Below are 13,698 nucleotides of genomic sequence, written 5' to 3'. Positions count from 1 at the left end.
GGGTAGCCCCCATTCTCGGTCAACTTCTGTTACATGCACAGCGACCAAGTGGTCGATCCTGTGGATAGGGAGCTTTGGAAAGCTGCGTTTTCTTCCACTCTGCTACAGAGCATGCCATTATTATTGGTGGGCTATGGGATTCTGTGCATTTGGATGTTCAAGGCAGCTGTTGCATAGCAATATCTTTCCAATATTGTTATGCTCCACCAAGTCAAAGACTTGCAAGGCAACTTGGATGCAGCCTTCCGGTTACTACTGCTACGCTGGTGGTCCAAGGTACCATTGCTATCCGGGCATTCCTTTGGATGCTCTCCGCCTTACAAGAAGTTTGACCGAGGGGTCAAGCTGAGGGAGGGAAAAGAAGTCAGAATACAGATACAGATACCCTACTCTAAGGTAAAGGCAGTGGCAGGGTATGATTTTCCCCTCACCTCATCTGAGGCCCCCTTTTTCTTTTTCTCGTTCTTGTCTTGATTTTCTCCCCATCTCAGCATCACCGTTGTGCTTTCATCGTCCCGAAGCGTTCCCACTCTCCCGTACGATGATCAACTGGGACCTGCCCACTTGTCCCCCTCTGCCGATATTAGTCGACTCGATCCACAGCCAGCCCGCACACTCCCGTCCCTGACAATCTGTTGAACTCGACAGGTACAGGCCTCCAGCGCAGACCTTTACCTCCAGGCTCCATGCTACCTGTCCGTGCTCCTTTGGGCCTAGGACCACTGGAGCAGGCATCTGTCCCCCAAGGCCAAAACCAACCAGGGCTTAGCTTGTTCCTCTGTGCATACATACCCTTGGCCTGGGGTTAGTGCTTTTCATACAGTGCATGCCGCTCGTGTTGCTTGCAGTGCACACAGACAGGCAGGCACACACCAACTCAACCCAAACTCAACTGGCCCAAGAGAAAAAAAAAAGACCAAGACTTGGGTGGACTGGACTGGACTGGGCTGGACTGGGGGAGCTGGAGTTGGACTTGGAGTTGGAGTTGGAGCTGCTGGCTGGAGCTGGATATCGACTGCATTGCATCTCTCTCCTCAAGCGTGCTCTCTCTCTTTCTCTCTGCGAGTCTGCGCACACTGCATCTGCATTACGGAGTACTCCCGTTACTACCACACTTTACTTTACCTCACCTCGAGGTAACTTACCTCCATATTCATTGCATGACCTGCTTGGCCTTGCCAGAACTGACCAGACCAGGCCTCCCTCTTGTTTTCACCACGCCCTATCCCATCATTGCCTCAGGTACCCTGCCCTTACTTGTGTGGTACCTTATGGGAACACCTCTTCAGCCTCTTCAGATCAGACCCCCTCTCGTCTCTTCTTTACTCTCATCGACAAGACCTCTTGACCTCGCATCGTCTTATTAGCGAGCTACGGATACCTTGCCCAGCTCCGCCTACCACACATCCATCCATAGGTACGCACACACACCACCATTACACCCATACACCTATACCCCATACTCCCACACACCACACATTCAGTTCGCCCTTCTCCTCTCCTCAACTCAACTCCCCTCACTGTGCCCGCGGTTTGTGTGTCGTCAGGTGGCAAGCTACCTCCTCCCCCTCAGTCATCCTGTCTCTCACACACTCTCTCTCGCTCGCCTGGTGGCCCTATTCCTCTACCTCACCTTATCTTACGGACACCCTGAACCGGACCCTTCTCTCTCATAGGTACGCACCAGCCACTTGGACAAGCTTCTGGTCTCGTGTCGCAGTCGCAACGTCTTTCTCCTCCCCCGCTTCCGTCAACGTACTACAACTGTGACCTCTTTCCATCCTTCTCAAACCTCTCCAACACTCTTCTCGTCTGTTCTCCTTCTCTCCCTCTCCGTGCTTCTCCTCATCTGTCCTTCAAGCCCGTCGCACTCCAAGGATAGAGGGCGCCGCCCAAGACATTCTTCTTTCTCATCCCCCCTTCCAGCATCCACATCCACATCCACAGCTTCCACCCGCATTCCACTTTGCGATCGTTCTTCATCCACTACGCGCCGACAATGGGCTGCGCGTAACTTGCCTGCTCTGTCGCATTACCTTCCCGTCCCTCCTCCACTAACGAACGACATCGCACCTCGATTCTAGACGGTACGGAAACGCATACAATACACACGCGCACAGCACACGCATAGCTTCTCCATTCGACGACAGCCCCAGCTTTGCTGCGCGACCCCTCGCCGTACACCACGTTGATTATTTTCCTTTGGGCAACTTTGGGTCTGGGTTAGACGAACTGGTTTAGACGACTTTCGCGCTTTTTTCGGCTCCCGTTTTACGCGCGCCATAATCATCTCTCTTCATCGCCATCTCTCGCTCTCTCGACACTCTCACTCACCCTCTCTCACTCTCTCACTTACTCTCTCTCACACCCCCTCCGACCAACGCCTTCGTCTCGGTCACTGTGCGGAATACCTTGTCTCTTTCCCTGCAACTGCGCTTTGCGACTCCTGTCAGGGCAGCATTTCTCCATACCGCCTCGACCCGACTCGCCGTGCCGCGCCACGCATCAGTCGTCACCCACGAGCCTCTCTCGTGCCTTCCCACATCGATTCCGCCTCGGTCACCCGATCAGATTGTTTCCTCAGCATCTAGAAATTGCAACATTTGATACCCTGTCGATAGATCTACCCGGTTTCCCGCAGTTCGGTACGTACCTGTTTTCACTCGTCTGCTGTACGAATCACACACTCCATGTCGCAAGGCTGCTGCTGTCTGGCGGGAAATCCTCCGAAGACAAGCTCCACTGCCTTTCCTTGGGTACATCTCGTCTGGCTGTCTGATTCTGTCTGAGTGCGACAGCCTCACGCGTGTCACCCAGCGCTGCCCAAGCTCAGATCCCCGTCTTCCCTCGGCACCTTGGCGAGATCACCTCGACATCGTGGTCTGCCACAACATCCTGTACTCGCAAATTTTTTTAAATTTTTTTCTTTTTTGTCCACTCATCAACTATTTGCCCATTTTACCCTTTCGTGCGCCAGGCCTCGAACGTCTCTGTCTCGTGGCTCGTACCTCGTGGCGCCTTCCAATTGCCCTTCGCCAGTGGCTGTCAGCTTTGACCTGCAGCCCGAGCCGCAGCTCGCCGTGACACCAAAGCTGGTTGCGGCGAAACTCGTCTCCTTCATCTTGTCTCACAGCGCTTGCCTTTAACGTTTGACGACCTAGCTGCTAACTCAACTGCTAGTCTCATTCGGAGTTTACCGCCTTTCATCCTCTTTCAAGAACACCTGACCAAACCTCGTCAGCCCATCACTTACTTCTCTCCGTTTGAACAAACCGTTTCTACCAAGTCTTCCACAGCTATCAAGCTGCTCACCTCTGTCAATTTCAAAATTGACCAAGTACTCAGAAGTGGACCAGATTTTCCGGTTTTCCATCGGGAGGCAACAGGTGGACAATGAGTTCTGGAACGGGAAATGCTAGCAACGCCAAACCCGGCCCGTCATCCAAACAGGGTCAGGGCACTTTCTCCGCAGTGAACAGCCACGCCATTCTTCTTGATAAGCTTAACCGTCGATCAACGCCCGATTCTGAAGCTTTAGCCAGCTCAGACGACGAGGCTGATTCTCATCGCCAAGATCCACCCCAGCAAGCGCAGCCTCAGAAGCCTGTCAGAAGAGCTTCCTGGCTTAACGACACTACCCAGCCGCTACCTCGACCTCGAAAGGGTTCATTCGCAAGCAGCTCCATGTCTCCCACAGCTTCCCACCCAAGCACCCCTTCCGCGGAAGGAAACGCACCTTGGAGTACTCACACCCAGCCATCCGGCGTCATGGGTCGCGCTCCTGTTCCGGGAGCCTCCTTCACTTGGGGCACCGGTATCTGGAACAACGAGAGAAAGGATCCCCCCTCGCGCTTGAGTGAGGTTTTGCCCTCGCCCACATCGACGATGCCGCCTGGATCAGCTGGAGGTTCATTCTTCAACCCCGACAACTATGGACAGACATCTCCCGCACCGCGAGACTCTGGCCCCAACGCTCAAATCCCCTTCGCAATTCCCCTGCACCCTACGCCTAAGACGTACCGTTCTCAGTCTTACTCGGTTGGCCAACTGGAACCCGACGCGCCTCCGGCCGCTATGAGCAGCTCCACGATCCTTGGACGCGGACGTGCCCATGGACATTCTGGCCTGCAGCATCGCCCTTCCCGGCCCAGCATGCTGAGTGAGATGTCGAATGAGGGAGGCCTGCTTGGAAAGGTCAAGGAAGTGGATGACGATGACGACGAGAGTGCGACAGAATCCATGCAGAGTTCGATGCATCAGTCTGCTGAGGCGAAGACTATCGAGCTGCTTGCCCGTGAGAATGCGATGTTGCGTCAACAGCAACAGGCGCAGCAACAGGCGCAGCAGCAGCAGCATCAGCAACAGCAGCAGCAGCAGCAGCAGCAGCAGCAGCAACAACAACAACAACAACAACAGCAGCAGCAGTATCAGAACCGCCTCCGTCCCAGAGCCTCTACCGGTGCTGCTTACGGTCTTGGTAATGGCTACACCTTGCGCGAGTCCGTGCCCGAGGAATCTGACTTTGCCATTGACGAGCTTGATGAGGCCAATGACGGCAGTGAGATGGCGGCGAAAAGAGCTCTCGGTCGTAGAATGAGTGAGTTCGGGGCGTCAGGTTTCCGCTCGCCGTACGAGAACAGAAAGCTGGAGAACGTTAAGAAGGCATTCTGGCACAGCTCTCTCGGTTTTGGCGGTCCCGAAGGCCAGCAGAGCCGTAGACATTCATTTGCGGATATTCCCACCCGCCAAGGTTCCATCAGCTCCATCAACGAGTCCTTCAGTGCGCTCGAAACGCCCGTAGCTGAGCAGCCGCAAACCCAGGACTATTCCCTGGCCTACTCGGAAAACCAGAACTACCCCCTCGGCAATACAGGTAAGCTGCATTACTACTTTGGCATGAATTAAGCTGACTCATTAAACATAGCTGCTTACTTTACTCCTGGTGGAGGTCTTGCTGCTCCCCCTCAGAGCATGCAGTTCAACAACAATTTCCCATCGGCTTATTCGATGCACCCTCCTTACGGAAACCGTGCACCTTCGCCTCATCGCAATGTATACGCCATGTCGCAGCCGCGTCACAATCAGCTACTCCACATTGTCTTGTTCAAGTGTGCTAGAGCAGATGTCTTCTACATCCAGGAGGGTACCGGCTTGACCGTCAAGCCTGGTGATCTCGTCATCGTTGAAGCTGATCGAGGAACTGACTTGGGCACCGTCGCCCGTGACAACGTTGACTGGCAGACCGCCAAGGAGCTCAAGGAGCATTACGCGGAGGAGCAGTACAAGTGGCTGATGATGTATTCTCAGAACGCTGCTGCTGCTCAGGACGGCACAGGCGCCGGCCTTATGGCGGCCGCGAATGGTCTCCAGGGTAGCGCTGTCGGCGGAATGGGTCCGCCAAACCAGCACGGCCATATGCAGGAGCCCAACGCTGGAGAGCTTAAGCCTAAGCTCATCAAGCGCTTGGCACAGAGTCACGAGATCCACGCCTTGCGGGACAAGGAGGGCAACGAGGCCAAGGCCAAGCGAGTCTGCATGCAAAAGGTCAAGGAACATGGGCTGAACATGGAGATTCTCGATGCTGAGTTTCAAATGTAAGTCTATAGACGAGCCGGATGAAAGAGAGGTGAGACTAACCGTGCACAGGGATTGGAAGAAGTTGACATTCTACTACTTCGCTGATTCGTACATCAACTTCAATTCCCTCGTTACGGATCTGTTCAAGATCTACAAGACCAGAATCTGGATGTCGGCCATCAACCCGGCATCCTTCGCCAGTCCCACCTTGGGTATCCAGGCTCCTAGCGGCGTCGGACCCGGAGCCGTTGGCGTGGGTCGTGGTGGATCGAACAATTCCGAGCGACGCTCCGCGCAGCAGCAACAGCAGCAGAACCAGGATCAGCACTCTGGAGGATTCGGTGGTTCAGGCCCACCTGGCCGTGGATTTCAGAACTCGTTCACCCCGCCTTTTGGTGAAAGACCTGGAGGCCCGGCCGGTGGCTACGGTCAACCGAATTACCCCTATTCGCACATGGGCGGCATGGGCACTGCGCCCAGGCCTGGAAACATGCCCTACGTCCCTGGAGTTCTTCCATCGCTTGATAGCTACAGCTTCCCTGGCGCAGCTGACTATCAGATGCGGTCTCGTTTCCAGCCGGGAACAGACGGACCTGGCCCGCACGAGTCGGGCGTGGGCCCGATGAACACTCAGAGTGAATGGGCTACCGCATTTCAGGGCCTTTCCTTGAATAGTCGCTGATGAGGCGCTTGATGTTGGAAGTGACCACGACACTGGTTTTCATCTTCCGCCACAACGTCGACCTTCTCAACGAGCATTCCACTTGTGTTCGTTGTTCGACGCATTTGAACGCACTGTCGGCCCAACGGTCCATCGTACATGGCTACGGTTGGCATGGTTGTGGCGTTGTAAGCATAGCCTGGGCTGCAGAGTCTGGCAAGACATTTCTTTTTCTTCTCACTTTCGGAGTTGGACGGCTTCAACTTTTCTGCTTTTGAATTGCCCAAAAACGGCGGGACCTTTGTGCTTCTTTCGGAAGAGAAAAGAAGACATAAAGCACAAAAAATGGGAAGACATGCTGGATTCCCACACACTTTCATTTTCACTTTCACTCTACAGGCTTATTTCGAGACTCAGCAACCACGGCCTATTTTTCCACCAGCAGAACCCCCAAATTCATGATGAATGAGAGATTCAAGAGGAGATTGAGAGACTTTCACTACTACTCAGGGCACTACCGTCATAGACAGAGAGACTTCTTTTTTTACTTTTTTCCACACAAGCATGGTGTAACCCGAGATTAAAAAAAAAAGGGACTTGTGTTTCTGGGTAATGGGCCAATGTCGGATTCTTGTACGAAAGATTTTGCTTTTCTGTCAACTTTTAGGGACTTGAGAACATGAGGATCAGAAACTCAATGCCTTTCCGCTTCCATGTGTGCTCTGTGATATGCACGTCTTGAATGCTGAGGCCTCGCCTCATGTTGCTGATGATTTACTGCCTTCGTGCTGCTTGTGCCCAAGACGGAAAACCACCATCGAATCATAGTGATGGGCCGTAAAGTCAGGATATTTGAAAGTGTCTACAAGTCAGGACACTGACAATGTTGGCAAAGGAGTACGTGTAGAGAAGAGAAAACTTGACGGATTCGGACGCGTGGGTAAGCTCGATCGGAGGACAGGATGTAACTATGAATCGACAAGAACAGAACAGTTATCCATCATCACTATATCGCTGCAAGTTGTATTTGACCGATGTAGCATAAAGTATGCCTAAGACGTTGGTTGCTCATGAGCCTTTTCCCATCTAGACCCCTCTGAGATTTTGTGATATGGGTGGGAAAGGTGAAATCTGGACCCAGAATCTAGCATCAATCGTAGCGAGAGTGGAAGTCGAGATCGAAATGAACATCGGTTTCATGGGGTAGTCAAAGTCCAACGAACAAGTCGTTCTTTACTCCGTACCGCGAAGAATCATACTGGTCCCACAGTGCCCCTAAACGTGCCTGTTGGAAGAAATCCTGCTCGCCTAAACACACCGAGCACATCTCACCGAGGAAATGGCATACACCGAGATGCGAGACCCATAATTAGGTTCGGGGCAAGCCCAGCCCCAGTTGCGCTAGCCGTTTCAGGACTAGTACGACCGCACAAACTCTACCCTTCCTCGATTTTTCCCCTTCCACTCGAACATTTCTCAATCGTCGTCCAATTCATCAACACCACCACCAAAACCTCGGCAGCCGGATTTTACGTGAACAGCTGGTTTGTCCCCCTCCCCCCTTCCCTCTTTTCGACAACCTTCGTCGCTCTCTTTTATCCAAGTTCATCACACCTGTCAAATCAAAAGAGGCTAACCTGACGCCGTCGCCGCAGTCAAAATGGGTGCCCTCAAGTATGTCGAAGAGCTCCAGAAGAAGAAGCAGTCCGATGTGATGCGCTTCCTTCTGCGTGTCCGCTGCTGGGAAGTACGTTGAAACCACCCGATTCCGATACCATGTGGACGCACGACAAAGTTCAATTCCCTCGATCCCGCTCTCTCTCTCTCGATCGCCCGAAACCATTTTTTTCGATACTGGATTCCCTTCTACGGAGGGGTCTCGATGTTCAAAATTTCGGTTGAGGGTATCGAGAGGGACAGTGGAGACAGGGAAAACTTTGCGTTCCTGCTATACACTCGTTGAACATTTGCTGAGAGTGCATCAATATAGCTCCGACAGCTGAATGTCATTCACCGCGCCTCGCGTCCCTCGCGCCCCGACAAGGCTCGCCGCCTCGGTTACAAGGCCAAGCAGGGCTACGTTATCTACCGTGCCCGCGTCCGCCGTGGAGGCCGCAAGAAGCCCGTCGCCAAGGGTGCCACCTTCGGTACGTTGCGAATTCCATACGAGAGGGACAGTCTACAGCTCTTCAATAAGAGCGAACTGGTCCCCTCGTTCGACACCAGAGAGATGGACGGATTTACTAACAGCATTGGAATCACACAGGCAAGCCCACCAACCAGGGTGTCAACCAGCTCAAGTACCAGCGCTCCCTCGCCTCCACCGCCGAGGAGCGTGTCGGCCGCCGCTGCGCCAACTTGCGCGTCCTCAACTCGTACTGGGTTAACCAGGACTCCACCTACAAGTACTACGAGGTCATCCTCGTCGACCCCCAGCACAAGGCCATCCGCCAGGACCCCCGCATCAACTGGATCGTCGCCCCCGTCCACAAGCACCGCGAGGCTCGCGGTCTCACCGCCACCGGCAAGAAGTCCCGCGGTCTCAACAAGGGCCACCGCTACAACAAGACCCAGGCCGGCCGCAGAAAGACCTGGAAGCGCCACAACACCCTGTCCCTGTGGCGCTACCGGTAAACGGTTTCGCCCACTGCTCGCACTGGACGATTCTGAAAAGGCTACCGGGCCGCTCGCGTACTACTACTGTCTTGCTACGAGGACGGCTTCGGCTGCCAGGTGTGGTGTTCGCGGAGGACACGACGACGGCGGTGGATCATCATCATCATGGAAGGTATTCGGGATATGGCCACTACTTTCACGACTTGGGAAAGCACTTGATATCATGCGCTGGAGTGTTCTTCTTCCTCTGGCTTGAGTCCCAGAGGTCAAAAGGCTCAATCGATACGAAAAATGGAACACAACTTTTTCGAGGTTCTTAACTTAAAACTTGGAGGGCTCGGCGTAAAAATGATGAATTATGTGATTTCAATGTGATAAACTTGAACAAAAAACTGGCTGTCCCTACTATCCCCTCCCCTACGTGTAATGTGCGATTTAACTCCGTTCCCACCATATAATTGTTACTCAAATTGGTCGTTCCCCAGGTTTACAACAATTGGTCCAAGGCGACTATTTAGCAGGCGGGTGCCCCTTTCTACTGCAGTATCCGTATCCGTTCAAAAATTTGTGCCAGGGTTTTGATAGTGTGGGGACTGGGATTTCAATCTGGATCACCTGCGGGGACGATCGTGTGATGGGTCTTCTCCTCTGAAAGCCCTCGACCTCACATCTTACTGGGACTTGCGATGTTCCTTGACGATGTCCTCTCAGACATGAGACAGTCCTCACAGTCGTCATCGCCTACGGCACACGATTAATTCAAGTTGATAATGAAGCTTTATAATTATGACTGATCCTTCAATCGTGCATCTACTTCTGTTTAATGCTGGTAACTGATTGCTGGTCATGATCAGTGAAGAAAGATTCCCAAATCTCATATTCCTCGCCGTACACCGTGCCGTCGTGCCGGGTATTTTTTCAAAGCCAAACTAAATCATCCGTGAAACGCCTTTCCACCCTGCCCAATAGGGATGCATATTCTGTAATACCAAGGCTGCTGTGAAGTCCATCGATCCCCGTCTCCTAGAGACAGAGAAGCAACTCGCGCGCGAACAGTAATCACCGCTCCTTAGAAGCGGCTCACGTTGCTGGCCAGGCTGTACTTGGTGTGGCGGTGGCCAGCCATGGCGGGGTGTAGAGCAGTAGCCGGACGAGAGATATCAGGCATGATGGGGCTGCGGCGGGATTCGTCGTAGTCAGGCTCTGATTCATGGCCCTGCTCGACGTCGTGAGTGATAGGGTGGCTAATGTTGGGGCGAGGGCTGGTGTCATCGTTGCTCTTGCTCCAAGGTGTGAACTTTTGCGTGAGGCGCTTGAACTTATTGTTCGGCTTCTCGTTGCGAATCGAGTTGCTTCTGACAGAGTATCCGTCAGCGTACGAGTTCTTGCCGGAGGCAAGGGTACCGTCGCTGCGAATGTTGCGGGCGTTGATGCCGTTGCTGCCATCCCGGAAGACGATGGACGAGACGATGTTGAAGAAACCAAAGGTGATGGCCAGAATACCCGAGGCGAGGATGAGACGCCAAAGAGGAAGACCGATGGTCTCAACAGAGTAGGCAGGCAATGTGATACCCGCGAGAACGTGGCAACCCATGACGACCATGGCGATTCCCAGCCAGCTGAGGCCATGCTCGGGCGAGAGGGTAGGCCAGTTGCGCATAAAGTAGGCGCGGAAGACGTTGAGCTCGGAGACAATGAGGAAGACGGCGAAGCAAAAGGTGAAGAAGCGGGAGGCCGAATCGAAGAAGGCAAAGTTGCCCTTGAGAATGGACATGACGATCATGGTCCATGTGGCGGCGCTCACGGCCAAGAGGCCGATGATGTTGAACGCTCGGAAGACGTTGAGGATCAAGTGACCCGAGCCACGAAGGCTGGAGTTTTCAGAGAGGTTGAACATTCTGCGATTGCACTTCGAGAATAGCAGTCGCGACGATTACGAGTTTCGGGGCAGTCGTATGTGTTCGAGTACTCGGTAGCTCTGGTGAAGAGTATCGAGGTCCTGGGGTAGCATTAGTGACAAGGCCGAGGTTGACGAAGAGTGAGCCATCATACAAGTAGGGAGAGTATTGGGTGAGTAGCGGCTGGTGGTAAGCTCAATATTGATGAGATCCGTAGCAATAGTTTCGGTCAGTCCAAGCTGATGAGGTAATCCAAGCGACTAGTGATTCGGTGCTAGTGTACCGAGCGCGAGGTTTTGATTAGAGACAGTAGAAAAATATTCCCGGAAACCAGTCCAGGAGGGTTGGCGATGTAGAGAAAGTGTTGATGACTTCACGAAGGAAGAAGGACAGAAGGAGTTGAGGGTATGAGGAGGGAAAGATTGTAGGCGACCAGGATTAGTAGATGCCCAAGAACAGAATCTGTTCACAGCTGTTCAAAGGGGGAAAGAGGGAAGGAAGCTCCTGCCAAAAAGACCGGTGGGTAGGTTCGACGTCAAAGGAAGGAGGGATGGGAGCTCCTTCTCCTTTAATACAGACAAGACCCTGATTGACCTTGGGATTTTCTCCCACAACCTGAGCTTAAAGAAACATGGGGTGAAAAAGTAATGCAAAGCACTTGCGGTAATCCGTACCTTGCTCAGAGCAGTGCCCTTATTCCTTCTCTTCCTGCACGTCACCTGGAATTTTGTCATCCCAGCGACAAGGCAAAAGTGAAAGTCACGTATGGTTTGACCAAAGGGAGCCTGCCCGGTGGCCCTCCCCATTCGCCGTTTCGAATCGCAGCCAAAAGTTTCGCGCAACCAGCACCCAATCATTCTGGCAGCGCCAGAGGGCCATCAGGGCCGGGATGCGTCGGCGGAGACGCAACATGGGGGATGGAGGGGAGGCGATGGAGCGTTCATGGGTTCTCTCACGAACGGCTTGGACGATCCCTCGACGTCCCGGGCGGTATGAGAACTAGGATACGGGGGTGTGGGTAATGAGATATGCGGGATGGAGGACGGATCATGGAGAGACGCGTATCGAGGACTCGAGAACGTGATAGCGGGACGAGGTGCTATGCTTCCTGCGGTTGAGGTTCCAGACGACGCCATGCGGCGACCAGACGTGGTTTCAATGAGACCCCTGGTCGAGCACGCGCAGCCCAGAGCAGCTAGCAACTTCATCTGCCAGTCACTTCTCGTCTTCACGATATGGGTCGGGCAGCGGTGGCCTCGCTGCATGTGAGTGACACCATCTTCATCGTGGAGCTGCTGGTAACCTGTGGCGCCCTCCAGCTCGTCGAAGAAGATACACCCATGACACCCAGCTCGACAAAGAGCAAAAGACGAGACGACGGAGGGTCTAGAGAGCAGAGACCATGGCAGACAAGGGTGGCATGAACATGCCGTGGGCCGTTTTCATCCAATCGTGCGCTGAAAGTCGGACTGCTGCAGCATGTTCAAGGGCAAGCAAAGCAGGCGCAACGAACCTATGAGAGTGCGGCAAAGGTACAGAGTTGGCGGAGCAGGAGGCGAATATTCAAGCATTGGGAGGTCCAGACGGGATCCAAGGTAGGGGTCCTTATGGTACGGTAGACGGGAGGTTTGCTCAGGATTACAAACAAAGTGAATAGTCGAGAGTGGAAGGGACATGGCAAGTTCTCAGTTCTCGGGCGCGATGCCGGATTGATTGGATGACGGGCGACGAGACTTTGTTTCATGCGAGTTTAGCAAAGACAGCCGCCGGCCGAAATGCCAGGCACCACATGTCCGCTGGGCGACCCCTGCAGGCGCCAGAAGTACCGATTCGCTGCAGAGAGTTGGGCTTGATGGGCCAATTCCAGTGTGAGCGGCAACGCAAGGTACCTGCGTCCCACCCTGCGGCAGTGAAGACTTGAAGACCGCAGACCGTAGGCCCGTAGCTGGCTCTTCCGAGTGCGATTTCGCAGCACGGGCGAGCCCCAAACCTCCGGTACGGAGTCCCCACCGTCATACCGACAAGACCATAGGTCTTTTTATACTCTTGAATATCCGATTATGCCAGTGGATAGATCTACTGTATTCTAAATAAATCAAATCTTGACTCAAAGCAAGTGATGAATTCATAACGGGCTGGGGGTTATATGCCCAAGCCCCGGTGGTTCGGTTATGTCTCTCCGGCCGTTGAAGAACATCCCGAGGCATATGCAAGTTCATTTCCAAGAAGATATATCAGACCAGCTGAATAACAAATCCTCAGAACAACAATGTCTGGGAAAGCTGACCTCGGCCCCCCTCGAACACAGCCATTGGCTGTGGCCATAGCTCTTCGTGCATCCGTCTGAGGTAGGCGGTTGAAGACTCCCCACGCCGCCATGATCACTTACAAGCTGCATCGCCAGAAAGGAATGAAACCTGATCGTGAAACCAAAAGACTGGACAAGAGGCGTGCATCTACAGATTGCAGAGCGACCGTGCCTCCAACCAGCTTCCGGTGCATCAGATGGGGTCCGCATTCGATTTCCAAGTTATATGTGACGACTGTGGCCCGTCAAGAAGGCCGCTTAGTGTTAAGCGCCCGTCCGCGTACCACCTCATTTCGTGATGCCGCCTGTAAGTGAGGTAGACGATGTCTCCACTCTCGAGACCACAGTTAGAGTGTCGTATCCGTACTTACGAGAACGCGCGCCAAAAAGAAAGTATTGCCGCCAAATTCCAGAGCTATTCTAAATACAGACCTTTCCTAAAGATGTACTTCCATCATTTGAGCCGCATATCGCAGCGTCTATCTGTCCAATTTAGAGAAAACCCCTTGCCGCCAGTCTTGTACGATGTGGCCCCGGCCAGGTCACCGTGGCAGTGCTGGCGTCTAACATCACCTTCTTCAGTAGGATGTTGCCTTTTATTATTAACTACCCTATATTACATCCCGTTTGTAAAGATG

At 53.4% G+C, this 13,698-nt stretch overlaps 3 protein-coding genes across 3 annotated transcripts; 2 read left to right on the top strand and 1 right to left on the bottom strand.

Annotated features, from left to right (window-relative positions):
- Window positions 1-3,393: 3,393 nt before the first annotated feature.
- Window positions 3,394-6,259, top strand: BDP81DRAFT_313609 (uncharacterized protein; the record flags this gene model as incomplete). The annotated part of the gene is made up of 3 exons (XM_060583909.1): window positions 3,394-4,873; window positions 4,925-5,594; window positions 5,647-6,259. The coding sequence occupies 3 exons, from the start codon at window positions 3,394-3,396 to the stop codon at window positions 6,257-6,259; spliced, it is 2,763 nt and encodes a 920-aa protein (XP_060448105.1).
- Window positions 6,260-7,770: 1,511 nt separating this feature from the next.
- BDP81DRAFT_421099 (ribosomal L15) lies at window positions 7,771-9,317 on the top strand. Its single transcript, XM_060589900.1, has 3 exons — window positions 7,771-7,985; window positions 8,229-8,385; window positions 8,505-9,317. The coding sequence occupies exons 1-3, from the start codon at window positions 7,899-7,901 to the stop codon at window positions 8,870-8,872; spliced, it is 612 nt and encodes a 203-aa protein (XP_060448104.1). The 5' UTR covers window positions 7,771-7,898; the 3' UTR covers window positions 8,873-9,317.
- Window positions 9,318-9,757: 440 nt separating this feature from the next.
- Window positions 9,758-11,016, bottom strand: BDP81DRAFT_178208 (uncharacterized protein). Its single transcript, XM_060582239.1, has 2 exons — window positions 10,907-11,016; window positions 9,758-10,853 (listed from the first exon to the last, which is right to left on the bottom strand). The coding sequence occupies exon 2, from the start codon at window positions 10,749-10,751 to the stop codon at window positions 9,924-9,926; it is 828 nt and encodes a 275-aa protein (XP_060448103.1). The 5' UTR covers window positions 10,752-10,853; window positions 10,907-11,016; the 3' UTR covers window positions 9,758-9,923.
- Between the last annotated feature and the right edge of the window lie 2,682 nt (window positions 11,017-13,698).

This window comes from Colletotrichum phormii (genome assembly GCF_030913505.1).
Source record: "Colletotrichum phormii strain CBS 102054 chromosome Unknown BDP81scaffold_5, whole genome shotgun sequence".
NCBI classification, from domain to species: Eukaryota; Fungi; Ascomycota; class Sordariomycetes; order Glomerellales; family Glomerellaceae; genus Colletotrichum; species Colletotrichum phormii.
The sequence above is the reverse complement of the archived record's forward strand: the minus strand, read 5'-3'. Positions and strand labels throughout refer to the sequence as shown.